The following is a 23,775-nucleotide window of genomic DNA, read 5'->3' as shown; positions in this document are numbered from 1 at the left end:
CGCCCACCCCTGCTGCCCTGCTTTCTCGCTGCTCCGAGCTGTTTTCGCTGCCCTGCGTGTTTCTCAGCCTGTCCGCCATTGCAGCTGCCGGACGCCTACCTGACCCTGTGCCGCAGCACCACCTGCAGTCGCTCAGGAGTCATCGCACCTGCCCTGCCCGGCCGGGAGCTCATCAGCGCCCCTGCTGCTTGCAACTGTGATTACACCACACGGGAAAGTGCTCAGCAGCTCACAAGTTATCTGCTATTGGTTTTCTGGTTCTAGTTGTGGTTGCTATTATTGTTATTGTTTGTTTATAGATACTAGTAAAGAACTGATATTCCTTTTTTCCCATACCTTTGCCTGAAAGCCCTTGATTTACAAAATTAAATAATTCGGAGGGAGGGAAAAAAATCACATTCTCTGTTCTAAGGGAGGGTTCAACCTCTCTTGGCAGACACCTGTCTTTCAAACCAAGACATCTGTGAAGAAACCTCACTTAAGTGGCGGCAGGCCCTTCCTCTGGCCTTACGTAGAATTAGAATTCAGCCAAGCTCCAAGGAAGAGGTAAGCCCATATGAGATCCTGTATGGAAGACCCTACCAAACTGTAACTATTCCTGGAGAAAACCATGTAATGGGTGATCATAATTTAAAAGAGTATGTAATTTCCTTAGGAAAAATGGCTTTTATCACTGCATAAATTTGTTGTTCTAGCCTCACCAATAACACTGGATTTTCAAGTTCACCCACATCAGCCAAGAGACTATGTCTGGTGGTGGAGTGAAGGACACCTCCAGCCCAAGTAGAAAGGACCATTTAAAGTTCTGTTGACTACTCATACAGCAGAAAAAAGGACTGGTGGAGACTCCTGGATCCATTACTCATGAATCAAGCCAGCCCTAGACCCAGAAGAACCACTCTGGGCAGTACAAATCCATTGCAAATAAAGCTGCAACAGAGTCAGAGACACTAAGATGGGAAATACTGAACGGTTTCTTTTACATTTGCAGAATATTTCAGTATGATTATTTTTGTTTGGAATAGTCAACCATCCTAGCAAGGCCTTGAGACTGGCAAACCTAGGTTCAAATCCCAGATGGGTAAGTGGGCAAAAAGAAGGAGACACATATTGAACAAATATTACCTGACGCCTGGAAAAGAAACTCACACCTAAAACTCATGCACTGCTAACAAACAGCAGTTGGATTTGTTTTCAGTTTCCCACTCATTCAGATGAAGGTATACAAATGATGGGACTTCCAACATTGAACGCATTCTCCGATAGTTTTCCTCCAGCTGATAAGGCACCTTTCCAAAGAAAAGGCAATATGCAGCAACATAGATACACAAATCTTATCAGTAAAAGTAATAGCTATAAATGCTCCCTGTGTTCAGAGATGTCCAGAAAAACCAGACAACCCCACTGCAACAAACAAACACACTGAATTGTATACCAGGAATGGTATACAGGAATAATGGTGGCAAATTATGCCAAATGTAATTTGTATTTAGATGTAACAAATAAAAGTATCCTAAATACACACTGGTGGCCTATTCCAGATAACATGAGATATTACTGGCTCTGTGGACATTTAGCTAGAAAAGCTCTGCCACTTAAATGGCAAGGAATATGCACTATTGGAACAGTAGTACCAGAAATAAATATCATTAATAAGTCAGAATTCCCCAAAGGACTTCTGCGATCCTTTATCACATGACATAAACAAGATCTCAATCCATTAGTTGTGAAGTTGTCCTAGGTTGCAATATAGATGTAGTTAAGTATTCTATTACCACCAGCTGTGGGCCGTTAGCTGCTATCAGCTGCTAATGACCCACTCCGGATGACAGGCAATGGGCCATCCGTTAGCTATTATCAGCTGCTAATGACCCACCCCGGATGACAGGCAATGGGCCATCAGGGACCCACCGTGTGACTCATGGACTTATCCCATTGTGGGATGCTCTGCCCAGGAGGGAGGAACCAGGTGTTCCCACCTGGATATAACCTGGCCTTGGAACTGCCTGAGCTAGCCCTGTCTACTGGGTTCTCAGAGGACAAGAGCTACCACTGGATCTTCAGCTGGAGACTAGACCTTCACAGGATCACCGCTTCAACTGGACTACTTCAGTTGGACTGCTACCACCACCCTAACAGGGTGTTAGGTTGTATCTGACTTTGTCAGTGCTTTTCCTTGTATTATTTCACTTATTTTTAATTTCAATCTTGACTTGTGATCTCCCACTGGTTTGTTTTCAAACCAAGACAGAAGTCCTCTGGGTTTGACAAATTTATGAGAGGATTCGTACCATGGTTAGAGGTACCTACATTGGAAAAACCTGTTGTAAACATCTCAGGAGTTATTGAACAAATAGAAAACCGAACCAGTGATGCAATTGGTGTTTTACAACAGGAAGTCATCAGCCTTTCTAATATAGTCAAAGAAAATCTGATGGCTCTGGATCTGATTCTGGCTTCCAAAGGTGGGGCATGCACAGTCATTAACACCAGCTGCTGTGTGTATATAGATCAGACCCAGAGAATACAAACTGGTCTGGAAGAAATAAGAAAGAATTTTGAAATCTTTCAAGAAATATAGAAGAAGCAAGGGGTAGATTATAAAAGAACCAAGGGGTAGATATATTCGACTGGATTACAACATGGATTCAAAATCTGAATACAATCATAAGAAAGCTAGTTGGCATTATTATCATAGTTCTGACCGTAATGATTAGTTTATGGGTCTTAATCCAAATTTGCAAGTTAGGATTGAAAGGGAGTGTCCTTACAAGCAAACTGCAGGTAGATAAAGTCAGATTCTGAGAGATCAAAGAAACAATGGGAAGGAATTAGATAGGAATTCCACTAATTGACTTATCCAAGACTGTGCTAAACCCCTGAATTGAGCTAAAAGAAAAGAGACCAAAGGAAAAGAAGAAGGGAGGGGTTGCACGTTAGAAGGGGGTCTGTATTACGCAATTGGGGAAGTCTGTACCTCTCGAGCACCTCAGCCAATAGAGAAAGAGAGGGGGAAATGCAGCCAGGAAATTAGGATAAAAAGAGGCTGCATCCTCTATTAATTTGAGAGACCCCATGGAAAATGCCCGTGATCTCTCCCTTTATTCATGAATAAAGTTACAGGACTCCTCTGTCTCCTTTTTGGGTATAAACCTCTGGTATTTGTGGATTAATTTTCCAGACAAACTGGGGACCCGTCCGGGATCCTTCCACCATCTGTGGGCAGTGGGCAGTGAGAGAAGCTGAAGGCGCATCTCACCCAGTTTCAGTGATCAGTTCTTTTTGGTGGTGGCTGGCACTAGATTGATTGGGTTCCTGAGACTGTCTAGGAGACAGATGAGTGGCAGACCAGGGGGATCCATGAAGAGTCCACAGAGAAGAACTACTGAAAATCTGACTGGTGAGTACCAATGGGATCTTTGGGGAGTAAACCTGAGAGGGCACCCATGGAGGACAGCCCAGGAAAACCTGAGAGGGCACTGATGGAGGGTAGCACAGGTAAAGCTGGGAAGGGGTTCCAGCGAAAGGGATAACGATCCCAAAATATAAGGACATGGATTCCCAAAGGGGAGCAGTAAAGGAAAGTCGAGAAGGGTCTCAACAATCATGCCCAGGGTGGGGCAACAAGGGGAGTTGAGAAGGGGTCTCGACAACACATGCCCAGGGTGAAGCAACAAGGGGAGTGCAGAGAAATATAGTGAAGGCAAGGAGTGGCAGGACCGGGACCATGGCCTGCAGTCTTGTGGGGAAGTGCAGGGCTGAGCTGGGGCTCTGGGACAGCTGCAGGCTGGTCCATGATTTCTGGTGATTTCTTGAAGGCAGTGTTTTCTTTCTGTGGGGTTTAACATTCTCAAATGTTAGACAAACAAATATACATGTCTGAAGCTACTATTTTTATCTCTCCCGCCAACCAGGTTACAGGGGGATTCCTAGAACTCATTCAAATCTCCTCAGCATATTATTTTCAGGGTCCTGATTTCAGACTAAAACTTTTTCAATTTTACCAAAACTTTCTGTGATTATCTAATCCAAAATCTTTCTTTTACTCACCTTTTTTTTCTGCATGATAACACATCTCTTAGCATTACTGTGTGTGCTGCCCTTGGTATTTTTATGCTTTTACTCTGAGGAGATAGGAAGGGGCACAGAAATTAGTCTCTCATCACCACCTGAGAGGGGCTTGAATTGCTCCCCTTCTCCTCATTCTTTTTCTCTCCTCCTCAGCATATTCTCCCTGCCACTGGACTAAATTCTTCTACACTTTGTGGGAAAGAGGTTTTGCAAGGAAAAGCTGTCAGCCACCATAACCTGTTTGTGAAACAGCAGCTGGGGGGTTAAAGGGCCCTGATGCAGCCCCCCCTTCCCCCTTTATTATACACTGCCAAAAATTGACTTCTAGAGAGTGTCCCCAGGATTAATGAAGTGAGCCAGAGAATCCTGGAATGGTCTGGGTGGGAAAAGGCCTTAAAGCCTGATTTAGGGTAAAATAGAAATTATTATTTTAACAGAACTAGAAGCTGGATAATAATAATAATAATAATAATAAAAATAAAAATAATAATAATAATAATAATAACTTTTGAACTGATTTAGAAGGCCAGAGGTTGGATAATGATTTACTAAGATTTGCTTGCTGAAAACAATTTATTATTCGCTTAATGATTTTGTGTCTACCTAGTATTGGGGAGGATAGAAAGAAGACAGCCAAATAATTGAGAAAAACCACTGAGTGTGACCAAGCATCCCGCCCTTGGACCCCAGGACCGGTACAAGTTGGTTCTCAGGCTTGGACTTGGACCAAGAACCAAGGGAGCATACGCAAGGGAACAGGGTGAACAGTTCATCATGAGGAAGACTATCGATCATGCTGGCATCAATCATTTGGGACCCCTGCCCACAATTAATCTGAGACACTGTGCTTGCGCAAGCATATTTAAATGAACTTTGAACTCATTGTAATATGAAACAGGGATAGGTAATGAATATGTATAAGGGCTTTGTTTAACTTTATGCATATGTAATCTGTAACCTAATACAAACCTAGTGAAGAGCTGCTGACAGTGTGCATGCCTTTGGAGGGGCTACCCCCCTTGCACCCCAGCTGGAATAAACACATACTTCATAACTGTCTGAGTTGTGGAGTCAATTCCGTGCCTCAAGCCGAACCCATTCCACTGCCTACCATGGACAGGAACACCTTCCACTATACCAGATTGCTCCAAGCCCTATCCAGCCTGGTCTTGGATACTTCCAGAAATGGAACAGCCACAGCTTCTCTGGGAATTCCATCCCAGCCCCTACCCACCCTCACAGGGAAGGATTTCTTCCCAATATCCCATCTATCCCTGCCCTCTGGCAGTGGGAAGCCATTCCCCTTGTCGTGTCCTCTCAGGCCCCTGTCCAAAGTCCCTCTCCAGTTTATTTTACCTCTACATACATCCAGCTATCACTGTTTACAATATTATTATCAGCAATCAGTTGTATCCCAGTACTCATGTGATACTAATTAATTACAGCAGTAGTCAAATAATTGTAGCAGCAATTATAAATATTTAAATTAATAGCAGCAGTCAATAGCAATAATAATAACTACATTAATATTACACTGATTCTAGCAGCAGTCAATAGCAATCAAAATGAATGCCAGCAGTCATCAACAGCAGCAACCAAATACACATTGTATTATGGATCACTACAATTTTATCATTGCTGAATCAAACTTATACATGATATAACACTAAGGAAACTTATGAAAGATGACTTTATACAGAAATATATCTATAATAGTGATGCTGTGCTCCCTCTGCTGCTTTCCCTGATGGAGCACCAGCCCTGGTAATGGTTGAGTGCCTCACCTGCCCTCCAGGTACCAGCACAGCAGTTCAGGGTCACAGGTCTGTGCAATAGCTGAGAGTTCAGTGTGGGACAACTCAAACCAAGTCTGGTGCAGAAATGAGGCTCTATCTCAAATCATCTGACTCCAAAACTGTGGTTCCACATTCACACTCTGTTGCAATGAAAAGCGTGACTTCCTGTAATTGCCCCTCTGCCTCTAGAAAGGGGAAGCCGCACCCAGGTAAGAGCCAGGGCAGTATAAAGAGGGGCTGTGCTGAGCTTCTTACAGCCTGGGAGCTGCGGGTCATGGAGGGAGACGGTAGGAGCTTGGGATGAGCTGTGGGGCTGGGAGCAGCAGGGAGAGGGATCTTGTTGGGCTCCTGCTTCCTGTTCCAGGTGTTTTGCCATGGCTGGGGAGATGGCAGGGCAGAAGAAGAGGGGTGTGAGGGCAGCGGGCGTGTGGTGTCTGCTCTGAGCATGAGCTGCAGGAAGCCACCTTTGCTGGCAGCCGCTTTGGGGGAGCTCAGGGGAGCTGTGTGTGCTGTGGGGGCTGAGCTGGGAGGGAGGGTCGGGGGCAGAGGGGTGGGAGTGGGAGCGGCAGGGAAAGGAGGAGGGATGCGAGGAGATGGAGGGGCAGAGTGAAATCTGCAGAGGTGCAAAGCCTGGCACGAGAGCTGCTAGAGGGGCTGGCTGGGATGGAGGGAGCTGCTCTGCCCAAGTGCTACATGTGGGTGGCGGCTGGTGACAGTGAAAAGGGAGGGGTCCAGGAGGAGCCCCAGAGGTGCCACTAAATCAGAGGGAGAGCAGTGCTGCTGCCCGAGCGTGGTGGCACCGGCATTGGCCACATGGATCACACCTGTGGCCCCAGAGAGCTCAGACTCCTGCCTGTGCCATGGCCCAGGGCATTCAAGGAATATCTAGACACCAATGAAAGCCCCAGAACTGGAGAGGGGATTTGACTCAGGCACATTCCTTGGCTCCAAGCAAGATTCCATGAAATTCATTCAAATTTCCTGGCCCCTTGCCGGGCTCCAAGCACGGCCCAGAGAGCAATGGGAACAGTGAGACAGTGAAGAGAGGTGACACCCACAGGACACCAAGAGCAGCTCAGAGACACAGTGAGGGGCTGGAAGCCAAGGCCTTCGCTCCTGAGAACACTGGGAAATGTTCCTGTGCTATGGATGTGCACATATGTGTATGCACAGGATGTGCATGTGTGTGTCTGTGTGTGCTTTCACATGTGCATGTGTGTGTGTGTATGTGCGCAGGGGGGAGGGTGTGCCCTGCCCCACTGCTGGCTCTGTGCTGGGTCCTCAGACTGCTCCAACATTTGGGAACACCCCATTCCTGCTGTTCCTCCTCTCATCCCTCCCACCCAAACCCAAGGTGCTCCCCTCCTGCCCTGTGGCTTCCTGCTCCAGGGGATTCCACGGCCTTGTGCTGCTGCTGAGGGAGGAGGAACTCCTACACACCCCCAGAGCATCAGCCTCACTCTTCTCCACCAAAAGCAGAGAGACATTTTGGGAGCAGCCTGGCCATGTGTCGTGGCACTCAGATCCTGGGTGCTGGCACCATCTGCGCCCTCTTTCCACATTGGAAAACACAGTGGGAGCTGCTGGTGGCAGCCCCTGAGCAGAGGGACTCGACCTCATTGTCCCCCAGGTGTTACTAATGGATCCTCTGTGGGTTTGCTGGGATGGCTCTGTCTGCAGGAGCTGTGCTGGGGGTCCCTGTTTCCCATCTTCCTTCCTTTGGCCTTGCTGCAGCCCAGGGAATTTCCCCAGCCTGCAGGAGCTCAGGGGATGTTTCCTGATGGGTGTGGAGGTTGTCTCTGGTGTCCCTGGGTTGTCCAGATCATGGAGCTGATGTGATTGTTTCAACAAGCGGCATCCCCCATCCCTCCCTTGCTCAAAGCTGGGGGTGCTCACCTGGAGAAGAGAAGGCTCCAGGGAAAACTCAGAGCCCCTTCCAGTGCCTAAAGGGGTTCCAGGAGAGCTGGAGAGGGACTTTGGACAAAGGCCTGGAGGGATAGGACAAGGAGAAATGGCTTCCCACTGCCAGAGGGCAGGGATAGATGAGATATTGGGAAGGAATTCTTCCGTGGGAGGATGGTGAGGCCTTGGCACAGGTTGCCCAGTTCTGGCATTCCATGATCTTGGCTAAGGGGTGCAGGGCTGCAGCCAGGAGCCCCAGGTCTGGCCATCTCCTTCTGCCTTTCATGGAATCATAGAATCATTTGGGTTGAAAAAGACCTAAAACATCGATTCCCTCTTCTCACCAAACAACTTTTCACCCCAAACCAGGCAGCAGCCAGCCAGTTTCACTTTCAGAGTACTGCAGGAAAACACATGATTTAGAGATAACAAGGAGTTGCTCCCTGACTGGACCTATAAAAGGGGAATCAGGTCCCCCACAAAATATCCAGGGACAGGATGGGCCTGTGCTGGACTTCTCCCAGCCTGGGGTCTGTGGGGAACAGAGGGAGACGGTAGGAGCTTGGGATGAGCTGTTGGGCTAGGAGCTGGGAGCAGCAGGGAGAGGAATCTTGTTGGGCTCCTGCTTCCTGTTCCAGGTGTTTTGCCATGGCTGGGGAGATGGCAGGTCAGGAGAAGAGGGGTGTGAGGGCAGTGGGTGGGTGGTGTCTGCTCCAAGCCTGGGCTGCAGGAAGCCACCTTTGCTTGCAGCTGCTTTTGGGGAGCTCAGGGGAGCTGTGTGTGCTGTGGGCGCTGAGCTGGGAGGGAGGGCTGGGGCAGAGGGTTGAGAGCAGGATTGGCACGGGAAGGAGGAGGGGTGTGAGGGAATGGAGGGGCACAGTGAAATCTGCAGAGGTGCAAAGCCTGGCACGAGAGCTGACTGCAGGGCTGGCTGGGAGGGAGGGAGCTGCTCTTCCTGTGTGACATATGTGGGTGGTGGCGATGAAAAGGGAGGGGTCCAGGAGGAGCCCCCGAGGTGCCACTGAGTCAGAGGGAGAGCAGTGCTGCTGTCCGAGCGTGGTGGCACCAGCATTGGCCACATGGATCACACCTGTGGCTCCACAGAGCTCAGACTCCTGCCTGTGCCATGGCCCAGGGCATTCAAGGAATATCTAGACACCAATGAAAGCCCGAGGGACTGGAGAGGGGATTTCACTCAGGCCCATCCCTTGGCTCCAAGGCATGATTCCATGAAATTCATTCAAATTTCCTGGCCCCTTGCTGGGCTCCCAGCATGGCCCTGAGGCCAGCGGTAACGGTGGGACTGTGCAGAGAGGTGACACCCACAGGACACCAAGAGCAGTTCAGAGACACAGTGAGGAGCTGGAAGCCATGGCCTTCACTCCTGAGAACACTGGGAAATGTTTCTGTGCTATGGGTGAGCACACGTGTGTGTGCACAGGATGTGCATTTGTGTGTGTGTGTGTGTGCAGAGGGGAGGGTGTACCCTGCCCCACTGCTGGCTCTGTGCTGGGTCCTCAGACTGCTCCAACACCTCGGAACACCCCATTCCTGTTGCTCCTCCTCTCATCCCTCCCACCCAAACCCAGGGCGTTTCCCTCCTGCCCTGTGGCTTCCTGCTCCAGGGGGTTCCACAGCCTTGTGCTGGTGCTGAGGGAGGAGGAACTCCTACACACCCCCAGAGCATCAGCCTCACTCCACCAAAAGCAGAGAGACATTTTGGTAGCAGCCTGGCCATGTGTCCTGGCACTCAGATCCTGAGTGCTGGCACCATCTGCACCCTCTTTCCATGATGGAAAACACAGTGGGAGCTGCTGGTGGCAGCCCCTGAGCAGAGGGACTCGACCTCATTGTCCCCCAGGTGTTACTAATGGATCCTCTGTGGGTTTGCTGGGATGGCTCTGTCTGCAGGAGCTGTGCTGGGGGTCACCTTCCTTCTTTTGACCTTGCTGCAGCCCATGGAATTGCCCCAGCCTGCAGGAGCTCAGGGGATATTTCCTGATGAGGTTGGAGGTTGTCTCTGGTGTCCCTGGGTTGTCCAGATCATGGAGCTGATGTGATTGCTCCAACAAGCAGCATCCCCCATCCCTCCCCTGCTCAAAGCTGGGGGTGCTCACCTGCAGAAGAGAAGGCTCCAGGGATAACTCAGAGCCCCTTCCAGTGCCTAAAGGAGTTCCAGGAGAGCTTGAGAGGGACTTTGGACAAGGGCCTGTAGGGATAGGACAAGGAGAAATGGCTTCCCACTGCCAGAGGGCAGGGATAGATCAGATATTGGGAAGGAATTCTTCTTTGGGAGGATGGTGAGGCCTTGGCACAGTTTGCCCAGTTCTGGCATTCCATGATCTTGGCTAAGGGGTGCAGGGCTGCAGCCAGGAGCCACAGGTCTGGCCATCTCCTTCTGCCTTTCATGGGATTGTAGAATCATTTGGGTTGGAAAAGACCTAAAACATAACTGAGTCCCCCTTCTCACCAAACAACTTTTCACCCCAAACCAGGCAGCAGCCACCCAGTTTCACTTCAACACTGGTGCAGGAAAACACGTGATTTAGAGGAAAGCAAGGGCTCTTCCCACACTGCCCCTATAAAAAGGGGAAGCAGGTCCCCCACAAAAGATCCGGGGACAGGATGGGCTGTGCTGGACTTCTCTCAGCCTGGGAGCTGTGGGGGATGGAGGGAGATGGTAGGAGCTTGGGATGAGCTGTTGGGCTAGGAGCTGGGAGCAGCAGGGAGAGGGATCTTGTTGGGCTCCTGCTTCCTGTTCCAGGTATTTTGCCATGGCTGGGGAGATGGCAGGGCAGAAGAAGAGGGGTGTGAGGACAGCGGGTGGGTGGTGTCTGCTCCAAGCATGGGCTGCAGGAAGCCACCTTTGCTGGCAGCAGCTTTGGGGGAGCTCAGGGGAGCTGTGTGTGCTGTGGGGGCTGAGCTGGGAGGGGGGGCTGGGGGCAGAGGGGTGGGAGTGGGAGCGGCAGGGAAAGGAGGAGGGATGTGGGGGGATGAAGGGGCAGAGTGAAATCTGCAGAGGTGCAAAGCCTGGCACGAGAGCTTCCAGTGGAGCTGGGCAGGCACAGATCCGTTGCAGAGCTCCTTCCCTGCCACTAGCCCGTGCCTGGCTGAAAAATGCTCGCTGTAGGCAGAGCTGACCCTGCCCAGTCCGGGTGCCCACAGCCCTGTAGTGGGGCTGGATGGCTGTGCTGCCCTGAAGGCAGGAGCGATGGGGGCCAGGGGCAGACCTGGGGCTGATGCTGGGGGTGTTCCTGGCAGCAGCAGAGCAGCTTCATGGTGATGAGGGGCAGGCATGGGACATCCTGCTCTGTCCCCAAGGCTGGGGGTCAATCCTTCCTTTTCTTCCCCATGCAGGGAGGGTGGGATTCTCCTCTCTTACAGTCAAACTGTCAGCACCCAGAGCACTGTGGTCCCTGGGGCAGCCCCTCAAAGGCAGCAGCACTCCCAGAGCCGATTTCTCTGTTGCTGGGCTGGGGAAAACACTCTCCGGGGGCTGTTCCCTTGAAACAGGGAGCAGGCATTCCCATGGCTACCCCATTGTCAGTGCTGTTCCCTGGGCTCTGCCCCCTCCACACCTTGTCTCCTGCCCCAAGAGCACAGATGTTCCCTGGAAAGCCTCTCCCCCATCAGTACCCCCAAGTCCTTCTCCTCAGATCTGCTCTCAATCCATTCTGTTCCCAGCTTGTGTCTGTGCCTGGCATTGCCCTGGCCCAGGGGCAGCACCTGCACTTGGCCTTGTTGACCTTCATGAGCTTTGCTCTGTCCCACCTCTCCAGCATGTCCAGCTTCCTCCTGGTGTCAAGAGATGCATGGCTTTAGGTCTCAGGTAAACCCTGCTCTGGTCACCATCCCAGAATGGTCCTGAGGAGTCTTTGCTGCCTGGGCAGTCAGTAGTGGAACAGAAGGTTTGGCCTCCAGTGCTTCCTGGAATGAATTCTCTGTGCTCATGTGTTGTCTTCTGCTGACTGTCTGCTCTTCTTCTTTAGGATTTTGGGCATTTCCTTCCCAGTACTCTTCCTCCTGAGTTCTCGAGGTGGTTCCCATCTTCTTCTTCTCCACACCTCATCGTGTGCCTCAGGCCTGCCACTGCTCCTGTGCTGTGTCCCCTGAGCTGGGGCCCTCAGCTGCCTGTGTCCACTGGGAAGCCAAGGCTGGGAGCAACAAGAGCATCTGCTGTGAGGTGGGTGAGTGGAATCAGAGCCAACAGCCCTTGCACAGATTGCTCAGATCTGCACGGATTCCCAAGGGAAAGCTGCCCCTGAAGGCTCTGGAAGGGTGGAGGAGCCCAGTCCAAGCCCGTCGGATCAATACCTGTGCTGGTAAGAGTCTTGTGGCCTTGGTGGGGCCGAAGTTGAATGCATGGGAAGGTTTTGTGCATGGAATAAATCTCACTAGTATCCACCAAAATTGTGACTGGGACAATTCTCAGGGTGTTGTGACAGTGTCAAAAACTCCCAAGTTGTAAAGGCAGATGTCCAGTGAAAGGTTCGGCTCCATTACGGTGAGAATCATGGAATGCCCTGAGGTGGAAGGTCATTTTCCTGTGTTCAGGGTCAGCACAAAAGACACAGACACGAACTTAAGGAATTGGTATAGTTTACTGATACCACTCCAAATGCAAATTCCCCTCCACACTATGGAGATTTTCCTGAAATGGCTGACAATTACTGAAATGACACAGATGCACAATATGGAATACTCGACACAAAATACCACACAATGAAAAGACCTGCCTTTTTGTTACCTCCTGTGGTGTTCTGGAATCATGGCTTCCTTACCCCTCAGGGGTATTCCTTTTAAAATTTGCTGGTAGGAAAAAATTCTTTGTAAGATGTAGCCAATCTAGTCCGGAAGGAGGCTACCAGGTCCCCACCCACTTCTGGGTGTGCCAGGAGAACTGATGCCTGAAGAACCTGGAAACGAAACAACACACTTTTGAGATAATATTAGTATAGGAGGTAATATAAAGGTTGGTCTTTATTGGAGGCCTGCAGGGGCTGGTATGGAAAATGTCCACAAAATGCCTGCCTCCCCCCCCACCCCCGCCTCAGGTGAATACAGTTTTGTAAGTTTGGCAAATTAGTACTTTTGACAAAAGTCACCAATTAGAGACATAAGAGGTGAGGTAATTTCTCTTGGTTCAACCTTCTCTAATTCCTCCCTCCTCAGATGGAAATGAAACTTTTTTTAATGAAAATGTGTGTTGAAAGGCTGTTTTCGGCCTTGGTTCCCAAGAAGAACCAAGATAGGATAGAGGCCTTGGAATGTGTTTTTTCTTTCTGCCTAGGGAAAGGTAGGGAAAAGTACTAGCACTACAAATACAATAATATGCCACAGAACTACAAATATATGTGCAAAGAGTACAGAGAATATAAAAAAGAAAAAGGCAAAAATCATTTGGCATAATTTTGTAATGTGAAACTGTAAAGAATCACAAAAACATAAGCTCAACAAATCACCTGTTCCTGTTTAAAAGGACAGGTGACTGCCAAGGAAGGTGGGAACCTTCCTGGGATGGAACAGATGAACCCCTTCCCTCCAAATTATTATACGTTTGAAATTACGGGGCTTTCAGGCAATGATGTGAGGAAAGGAATAATAGTTCTTTACTAGAATATATATAACAAGACAAACAAGCAACAACAATAGCAACAACAACAAAAATAACCCAGAAAACCCACTAACAGCCTTCTCTCACCTGTCAAGCAATTTCCCCTTTGGTGTAGTTATGACCACAACCAGCAAGGGCGCTGGTGAACCTCAGCAAGGCAGTGGCTGCAGTGATGCCCTTGCAGCCAGCAGAGGGCGCTGGTGGGAGCAGGGCAGGCGCAATGATTCCCCCATGGCTGCAGGGGGCGCTGTGGTGCGAGCTCAGCAGCCTCTCCACCTGGCAATGGCGACTCGGGCAGGAGGTAAAGGGGAGATGGCTCCTCTTGCAAAACTCCCAGGGAGCAGCCGGTCTCAGCTACTGGCGAGCCACTCCCAATAACTGGGAATTCCTGTGGTGCTTCCACCCACAGACAACGAAGCTTCTGACTGCTGTGAGAGGGTTCAGCTTTTATAGCACTGAATAAACAAATTGATGTCACTTCTAGTGCAGGAATATTGTTTGGGTTCCTCCCAAAGCCCAGCCAGAGATCAGTGAGGAACCAAAGGAGTTATCTTTGATCCTACATCCCCAAACAAGGTCAGATTTCTGATTTCATGGCCTTGTCCAATTTCTAAATACGGACAGGTAAATAAACGTTTTACCAATGAATGGATACATAGATCATATTGCTAATAGCACTTAGGTAATGTCTAGATACATATAATGTTACATTGGAAGGTTCATCTAGAGGTCAACTTTGGCTCAGGGCTGGAGCAATGAGACACAAACTCTCAATGGTTTCAGCAAAGAGAATTGTTTACTGTCAGCCACACATATACACTGTACTAATAAGCAAAAGTTTTATACTGTGCTAAAATTATCCTGACTAAAAATATTCTTGTTAGCATTCTTGTTAACTAAACAAACACACTCTGGCTGCCTGCCACAATCCTTACCATCTCTACATCACTGTCTACATGCCCTCTCGACCAATCAGCATTCTGGTCAGGTGCTGGTTATGCTGTACTTTTCTCAAAGTACTTTTCAGTGAGCGAAAGTGAGCAGAAGTAAGGAAAGGTGAGGAAAAGTGAGGAAAGGTGAGCAAAGGCCCCTTAGACTTTTCTTGTCTCTCACACAGGGTCTGGTGTTCAGACCTTGGTACTTAAGAAGTGTTGCATAGGGATTCTGGGGGAGACAGGATTGAAGGCTTTACTGAAATCCAAAAAAGTTTGGATCAACTGGATTTCCTTGATCAATTCCATGGGCTAATGTGTCATAAAAGTAAATTCAGTGTGATGGGCAGGACTTTCTCCACTTGAGCCTGTACTGGCTGTGACCCACAAATGCCTTGTCCTTCAGGGGATTTTCAATCCAAAGTGACCAGCACTGATGGGCCCCAGCACCTTCCAGAGCCTTTTCCCAGGAACCCTCCCTAACTTGCTCCATGAGCACCCTGAAGTCTGCTCTCCTCATGGCCAAGGGTGAAGGTTTGCTGGCACTTTGCCTCCTGTCACCAGAGATTTTAAACTCGGTGGCTCCGTGGTGACTGTGGCCAAGCTGGCCAACAATGGCCACTTGCCTGATGAGACCCTCAGTGCTAACGAGCAGCAGATCACAGAGGACACCTCTCCCAGTCAGCAAACAGCATCTTCAGTTGCTCTTGATGGGCCAAGGGGATGTCCCAGGCACAGCTGTGGGCAGGGACAAGGTGGATTTTGTCCCTGCACTGGGGTGGACCCCCTGAGTGTGCCAGGAAGTAGCTCCTGGGAACAGGCATGAGTGGGAAGAGGGAGGGGCTGTGTGCTGGCAGGTGGAGCAGCAGCACAGGTCAGAGCCTGTGTGGCCATGCTGGATGTGGGGGGAGAGTGTCTGGGGAGTGTGGGGTGCCCGTGGGGGAGTGTGTGAGCGCTGCCTGTTGGTGCTGGGAGCAGCAGGCTGGGCCAGCCAGCGAGCAGGGCAGCCGTGGGGCTGGGCAGAGGGTGCAGGATGCAGGCAGGGCTGTTGGATGGGCAGAGGCTGTGCCAGTGCTGAGAGAGCCAGGAATGCCCTCAGCTGACTGCACTTGTGGATGGAGGAGTCCTGGGGGGAGGGTGTGATGGTGAAGGCAGCACCTTGTCCAGGGTAGGGTGTGTGTGTGTGTCTCTGTGTGTGTCTGTATGTGTTGTCTTTGGGATACACACTCAGCTTCAGGGCTGGTCCTGCAAACAGGAAAGCCCCAGACCCATCCAGTGTGCTGGGAAGGAGGCCCTGGGTCCTGTGTCATACCAAGCTGGGCTCCAGCAGCTGGCTGGGAGCAATCCCCAGGGCCACAGCTGCTGCACAGCCTCTGCCAGGAGCCTGGGGCCTCTGACAACACAGCTAAGGGAAAGTCTCTTTTCTTCCTCCACAGCCATGGCTTCGCAGGAGGACACGCAAGAGGAGGATGCAAAGGCACAGGTCCTGGCAGAGGCATTTCAGGAGGAAGGACTGGATGCTAAATACTGGCTGCCCAAAATATCAGAGATCCTGGGAGTCAAGTGCAGAGAAGCCCTGCAACATCTGGAATACAAAGACTACCTAAAGCTGGAGTGTGAAGTACAGCACCCCTGGGAGAAAAAGGCACTCCAGAAACTCCTGAAAATAACAGATGAGGATTCAGACTCTAAGGAACTGCAGAAGCAGCGATTGGAGAAGACAAAGCAGAGACAAGAAGTGGCCAAACAAGCACTGAATGATCGGAGAGAAATGCTCAAAAGCTGCAACCACAGCCAGGATGCCCTGAGACAGAAAGAAGAGACTCTGTGGCAAGCCACGGAAATTCCCAGCAGGTTCTGCCCACTGCAAAGGAAACCCTTGGCATACACGCAGGAGAGCATCCAGAAGCAGCTGGAGCAGCAGGAGTTGTCAGCAGGCAGCAGGGAGAACATCTCTGACACAGAGCTGCTGAGGCATGCGTCAGGGGGACTGGCCCTGCAGGGCATCTACAGAACCAGCAGAACTGAAGATGTGCTGGCAAAGCGAGAGCAGCTCCTCAGGGTTCCTGAGGGATTCCAGCTCGCTGGTCCAGAGCAACGATCGCTGCTTGAGAAGAAGGAGTTCTCCTCTTCTGTGGCAGAATCTACTTTTACCAAGTCCATGGACCAGCTGGGCTTCAGCATCAGCACTTCAGCCAAAGCTGTGTTCTGGGGGATTAATCTGGGAGGGGGCGTAGATCACAGCAGCTCCTCACAGTCACAGGACACCCACCAGTCCCGCTCTGAGCAGAGCTACTTTTGCACCACCAAGTACCAATACATCCCTCTGGCCTCCTGCTACTTCCCAAGGCATCAGCTTCACCTCTCGAATGCAGCTCTGCGGGAGCTGCAAGACATGGAGAAGATTTTGAGCTGCACTGGGGAAGAAGACAAGGCATTCCTGCTGAATGGCAGATGTGAGAGTTTCTTCAGCAGGTTTGGGTCCCATGTAAACCAGGGTCCCATCCACTTTGGAGGGATATTCTGGTGGAAGGCGTCTACAGAAGGATTCAGAGCTGAGCAGCGGGAAGAGATGAAGCAACAAACCTCTAAAGCACTGAACAGCTTTTTCAGGGCCAGCTGTGGTATCACTGGGGCCACTGTTGCACAGGCTCTGGATGTTTCCAAATCCAGCTCACAGGTAAGAGCTGGAGAAAGTTCCTCCTCATCGATTCAGCTCTACGTGGTCAACACAGGGGGCCCATCAGAGACAACTTCTCTTCCTCAGTGGAAAAAGGGGCTCATGTCTGATAACACAACATGGTGTGTTATCGACCGTGGCTTTGAGCTGATCCCAGTGTGGGAGGTGATCCTGTGCAATCACATCAGGGATTTTCAGTCTGTTCTTCAGATGAGGAGAGCCCTCAGCGCTGCGTATAAAGCGCTGGCCAATCAGAGCATCAACACCACTTTTGGAGAGGAACTGGAAATTGCAGTGCAAAAGGCCAAAGATTTCATGGAGATTGTGAAGACCTGGGAGATGACGGTGGATGAAAGGAAGCTGCTCAGTCTGATGGAGCTGAAAGATGATCTGAATGCAAAAACCAAGAACTATAATGTGTGGATCAACATGTGCCTGTCGGATAAAGCCCTGCAGGACTTCCTGGTGAACACTGTGTGGAGTTGCCAGGAGTCACCTCCAGAAAACACCACCTCTATCAAGGTAAAGTTGAGGAGCCTCCTGGATCCTCATATCTACTCTGTCAAGGACTTCCCTGAGGCTTCCTTCATTATGCAATGGATCTTCCAGACTGAGCACAGGCTTCCCAGATCTCCCCAAGTCTTTGAGCTTGAAGAGCTCATCAAAACACTGCAGCAAATGATGGAACACATCCATGCTGTGACCTATGCACCAGGAAGCTCTGCTTCTGCCATTCATGAAGCAAAGATAGAAGCCACCATGACCACCAGCCTCGCCATTTATTCCTTACTCCAGTCTCTCCAGGAAAGGGCTCAGAAGGACATGGAACTCCTGGTGCTCTTGATTGTGACCAGCACGGGGTACCAGGTGGAAAGCAGCACTTTTCCATACCTCCTTGGACACCCAGAAATTCAGTACATGGCCAAGGAAATGGAAGCGGCACATGAGGAGTACGTGAACCTGAAGGAGCAAGATGCCAACAGAGCTGAGGCCTCCCTTCTGCTGCTGGGTCTGACTGTGACACCTGAAAGTCGAGAGCTGTCCCCTGAGCAGAAGAGGGAGCGTTTAGTTTTCATGGAAGATCACATGAAAGGCTTGTGGTCCACACGGATCAAGAATCTCCTCCAAAAGCACAGTGCAGGCACAGACTGGGAGAGGCTGGAACAGGACTTGCATTCCTTGGTCAGTGGGTGCTTGGATGAGAAATTGGATGAACGGAGGATGCAGAACATTCTCAGAGACCTGGCAGACACTTTTCCAACACCTGAGCCCTGCAGTCAGTCCCAATCCAAGTCAGATGGCAGTGAATCCCAAGCAAATGAAGCCACTGCAAACCAGGAGTTCCTCCAGTTGCTCCAGCACCTTGGACTCGAAAGTCACTATCCAAGAAAAATGGGTATGGGATATTTCTATACCATCAGCAAGACATCTCTGCAGGACAGCCAGCCCAGCCAGGACAAGGAACTGCCATTTCACTTCTTGCAAAAGCTGTTAACTGTGGATTACCAGGTGAGGTACCTGACTTGCAGGGATGAGAGCAACCCAAGACTTGCACCCCTGCCACAAACCGCAGAGCAAGAGCCTGAAACCTCAGACGTTTTTGAAAACTTTCTCCATCGTTTGATGGAAGCAGTCCCTGAACCTGCAAGCAGGGACAGCCATGTGCACCCCATGGACCTGCAGATGGCCATTTTCCATTGCGCTGATGACTTCCTGAGACAGACCCTTGCAACCAAGCTGGCGTTCTGCCAACTGGCGCTGCCTCTGCTGGTGCCCAACCCGTGCACTTCACACATCGAGTTCCCACTCTTTGCCCTCAGCCAAATCCAAAGGAGCTGGAAAGAGGTGGAGAAGTCAGGAAAACAGGCTGGAATGAACAGTTACAACAACAAACTCATGTCTCAGGCACAGACACCCATTGTGTCCTTCATCCGCATTGGCAGCTCAGCCTCCTCTTCCAAGTCTCAGCTCCTGAACGCTCTGCTGAGCAAACGCAAACATGACACTTTCTTCCACCGCCACTGCAGAGGCAGCACCAGAGAGTGTTTGCTGATGGAAGGGGTGGTGGAGATCGCCTGGTACTGCCCCCGAGGAAGCCCTGATGACACCTTTGAGTGCTGTGTGGCTTTCTGTAACCTGCATGGAGATGCCAGGTTACAAGAAGAACAGCTGCAGTTCCTGCAGAAGATATCTGCTGTCAATGTGGCTCTCATATCTGAGTTGGAGCACATGGACGAGAGTGGGAAAAAGCTTCTGCAGGGCCTGGTGAAGTCACAAATGCCTTTGGTTTGTCTTCTCACGGAAAAAGAGAACGTTGCAGCTGGACGACCTAGCAAAAACATAACAATAGGGATCAAGAACAAAAATGAAGCAGAGCTGGTGGTCCAGCTAACCAAAATAATCAGGGACCTCCTGGAAGGGTCTAATCCACATTTCAGCCTGGAAACCTGCCTGGATAAGGCTCGCCAGCAAGGATTCTTAGTGGATGCAGATCAAGACACGTGTGTGACAGCCAAAGCAAAGGCAAAGCAGCTGGTGGACCTTCTGAAGAAAGAGAAACTGTCCAAGATCAAATCCCAGCTGCTGCCCCTTCAAGGACAACTGTGGTACCAGTGGTGCAAAAAGGACAAAGAACTCTCTCACTTGCAGGAGAGGAGGAACAAAAGCATCGAGCATCATCGCAGCCAAATTGAAAATGAGAAGAAAGCAATAAGAAGAAAACAACTTGAGCTAGCTTTCCCTCTCAACCCACTGATGAAATCATTCCTTGGCTTTCTCCAGGCAGAGCCAGCAGATACCAAGAAATACTTTCTGCACTGGATGAAGGTCTTTATGGATGACTTGTCCTCTGGTCCCCTTGAAGAACTGAGGAGAGACTGCCATGAGTTATGGTCTGAAATTAGGGAAAGAAAGAAAATCAATGAAAAATCCAGTTTGAACACCGAGTTTCTGAGTCAGTTGGAAGCCCTCTCTGATGAAATCAACAATTCCTCCATCGGCCTGGAGCACCTTATGAGAGAGGTAGGGCAGATTTATGAAGCTCTGGGAGTACTGAACTCCAGTAATGAGTATTTTGTCAAACTGCCAGAAATTGCAGCAGATCTGATGGTTTCAGGGTATCCTGTGGAGCTGATGGATGGGGATGCTTCTTACGTGCCCTTGCGCTGGGTGGGAGCAATCTTGGACAGCTTAATTGAGAGGCTGGGGGACAAACGAGTGTTTGTGCTCTCCGTGCTCGGCATCCAGAGCACAGGCAAGTCAACCCTGCTGAATGCCATGTTTGGTCTGCAGTTCAACGTCAGCGCGGGGAGATGCACCCGTGGAGCCTTTATGCAGCTCATCCCAGTGGACGAGGAGCTGCAGCAAGAGGCGGGCTTTGATTTTGTGCTGGTGGTAGACACAGAGGGACTTCGTGCCATCGAGATGGCCAATAAACAGTCCCTGAACCATGACAATGAGCTGGCCACCTTTGTCATTGGCATTGGCAACATGACTGTGATCAATGTCTTTGGAGAAAATCCATCAGAAATGCAAGATGTTCTCCAGATCGCTGTGCAGGCTTTCCTGAGGATGAAGAAAGTCAATCTTTCCCCAAGCTGCATCTTTGTCCACCAAAATGTGGGAGAAGCAACTGCCAAGGGGCAGAACAGGGCAGGGCAAAGGCGTTTGCAGGAAAAGCTGGATGAAATGACGGTGGCAGCTGCCCAGCAGGAGTTCTGTGACATCTCATCCTTCAGTGACGTCATCGGCTTTGATGTGAACACCCACATTCACTACTTTGCTCACCTGTGGGAAGGAACTCCCCCAATGGCACCACCCAACCCCACCTACAGCCAGAATGTCCAGCAACTAAAGAGCAAAATCCTCCAGGCTGCCCAGAAGGAGTCACAGCACAGCATTTTGAGGCTCTCGAGCCTGAAAGTTCGTATTGGTGACCTCTGGAATGCTTTGGTCAATGAAAACTTTGTTTTCAGCTTCAAGAATTCCCTGGAGATTGCTGCATACAGGAGACTGGAAACTGCCTTTAGTCAGTGGACCTGGAGGCTGAGGAGTCACGTCTTAGATGTACAAATGAGACTGGACAACAAAATTCAGAATGGGAACTTGCAGAATGTCACCAGGGAACACCTTGAAGGGCAGATGCAAGAGACAAGTGATGCCATTGAGAAAGAAGTGGAAAAGTATTTCAGGGAAGACAAAGACCGTGTGACACTGGTCCAGTGGAAATCAAGCATAGAGAAGAAACTGAAAGAACTAAAAGAGACTCTTCTTTGTGAGACAAAAAAGAAATGTGAGAATCTTATTGAGCTACAGAAGGAGCAGAGGAAACTGGATCAGAGGAAGTTGGAATATGAAGATGAGCTCCTGAGTAGGAGTAAGGAGTTGGCTGTGACCCTGAAAGGGGAGAGCCTGAGTGACAGGGAACTGAAAGAGAACTTTACTTCTGTCTGGAGCAAGTGGATTGCTGAAGTCTCCTGTGCTGCTCCTCCTCTGGAACAGGTGGATATCGATGCGGAAATTGAAGACGTCCTTCTAGAGCACTTTAATGAGCCAGGTTTCCATGCACGGATCACGTCATTTCTCAAAGGCAGAGGATTTTCTTTGTCCTTGGAAAAATATGTCATGAAGAAAAAGTATTTGCCCTTCATCCCTAGGAGTGTTTTTGATGATGAAGTGATCAATCTTCAGTGCATCCCTGACAACATCATAGCGTGTGTGAAGGCAAACATTGATAAGAAGGAACAGGAAAAACAGGATTACAGTCGAAATTTTATTCATGAAATACTCAATGAAGTACGGAAGGGTGTGAACTCTGTCCCCAGCAGTGCATGCTGTACTTTTAACAAAGATTTCAGCATAGATTTGTCTCTGTATCTGTGCAAAATGGCAGCAGAAAGGTTTAAAGCCATGCATGAAGCATTCCGAAAGGCAAATGACCCAGTCGTGTACCTGAACAGCAAGAGAGAAGATTTCTTCAAATCATTCCAGATTTTCTGCCAAGGAGCCACTTCAGTCACAATTTTTGCTGGTTTCCTTTGTGACAAGATTGCCCCAGCTCTTCGCAGGGCAGTCTATGATAGAACAGCTAAAGCCATTGCTGAGGACATGCAGGGCAAATTCCCAGATTTCCAGGGCAGCAGAGCCAATCTGGAAATTTACATCCTGAGATACTTGGCAGAACAAGAAAAGTTTGAATATTTCAAGCAATACCTTAAGTTCCCAAAACAGTTTTTTCAGAATTACATTGAGACACGAGTTAAGAGTTACTGTTTAGATGGGAGCAGGCGGCTCGAAAAGTTTCTTGATTCCTCCCTTAATCTTCTCTATGGAAACATACAGTCAGCTGTTTCTTCATCAACCCAAATTGTCAAAGACAGGAAAGACAGGGAGGAGAAAATATCTCTCTGGCTGGACAAGTTTTGCAGTAAACTGACAGAGGTGATCAACTTGCCCAGAAGTGACCTGAAGGGCATTGAGCACCAGGAGGTTACAGACATTGAGTTCCTGAGGGGTGTCATGGCAGAAGCTCTTGATGACTTGAAGAACAGGCTCAGGAAAGAATTGGCTGCTGCTGATATGAGCAAGTTTTCAAGGCAGCCTCACACCATCCTGGCAGAACAGTTTTCGGGGTGCTGGGAACAATGTCCCTTTTGTGGAGCTGTCTGCACAAACACCATGCAGGAACACGATGGAGACCATCAGGTGGTCTTCCATCGCCCAGAAACTTTGAAGGGAACCAAGTGGTATAGGACAGACCAGCTGGGCATTGATATTTGTTCCAGCCTTGTGTCAAGTGATTGCAGATTCAGAGTATGTGGAGGCAAATGGATCCCCTACAAGAGATACCGTGATGCAGGACCTCCTTATTCCACTTGGAAAATTCTTCCTGATTCATCCATGCAGGTCTACTGGAAATGGTTTGTGTGTCATTTCAGGACAGAGCTGGAAGCTTTGTTCAAGGGAAAATTTCAGGGTAAAGGAGAAATCCCTGAGGCATGGCAGAGAGTTACCAAGCAGCAAGCACTGTCTCAGCTGGACAAGCATTAGGCCTTGTCCATGGGAAGGAAGAACCACAAGAGCTTTGCAGTTTAGAAGAACTTCTTAGCAGGCTCTCCACAAAATGCAGTTATAACAACACTCAAACCATATGCAGACAATGGTATCTAATTGCTCCCAAATTTGGTGAAATAAGGCACATCACTGCGGGCAGTGCTCTGCAAGTCCCTCGCTTATGATAAAGCCAGAATGCTCTTGCCATATTGCCATAAACATTTTCCTCTGCTTTGTCCTTGGACCAAACCAAACCCCCTCCCTGGGACGATTGGCCATGTGGCCAAGCCTGAGCCTAAGGGCCAGGGGAAGAGCAAAGGCAGCACTTAATGCACCCCGTGGATCAGCTGCTCTGAGACAAGAAGGGACAGTGCCCCTAAGGCAGTTTTCCTGCAGCAAGGAGGTGTCCTGTTCGGACAAAAGCTGCAGGGCTTGAGGGCAGGTCTCTGCTGGCTGCAAGCTGAGCTTGTTGACTTTTTACAGAATCACAGAATAAACTAGGTTGGAAAATACCTTTAAGACCATCAAATTCAACCGATGACTTACCACCTCCTCATCAACTAAACCATGGCACTGATTGCCACTTCCAGTCTTTTTTTAAACATATCCAGGGACAGTGACTCCACCACCTGCCTGGGCAGACGATTCCACTGCGCAATCACTCTTTCAGTGAAGTAATTTTTTTCAACATCTAACCTAAACTTCTCTTGGTGCAGCTTCAGACTGTGT

General features: G+C 49.7%; 1 protein-coding gene across 2 annotated transcripts in view; it reads left to right on the top strand.

Annotated features, from left to right (window-relative positions):
- LOC146440548 (interferon-induced very large GTPase 1-like) overlaps positions 1-23,461 on the top strand; it is a 54,368-nt gene extending 30,907 nt beyond the window's left edge. The window contains exons 1-2 of one of the 2 annotated variants that reach the window (XM_085057246.1): positions 12,047-12,091; positions 15,752-23,461. In XM_085057246.1, coding sequence (XP_084913372.1) covers positions 15,754-23,043 — 7,290 coding nt within the window. In that variant the 5' untranslated portion in view covers positions 12,047-12,091; positions 15,752-15,753 and the 3' untranslated portion in view covers positions 23,044-23,461. Of the gene's footprint in view, positions 1-12,046; positions 12,092-15,751 lie in introns of those variants that run through there. The other variant, XM_085057242.1, reaches the window with a different exon arrangement.
- Positions 23,462-23,775: the final 314 nt, after the last annotated feature.

The sequence above is a fragment of the Lichenostomus cassidix genome, chromosome 3 (assembly GCF_008360975.1).
Source record: "Lichenostomus cassidix isolate B80296 chromosome 3, HeHo_3.0, whole genome shotgun sequence".
Lineage (NCBI taxonomy): Eukaryota > Metazoa > Chordata > Aves > Passeriformes > Meliphagidae > Lichenostomus > Lichenostomus cassidix.
This window is presented reverse-complemented; position numbering and strand designations above follow the sequence as displayed.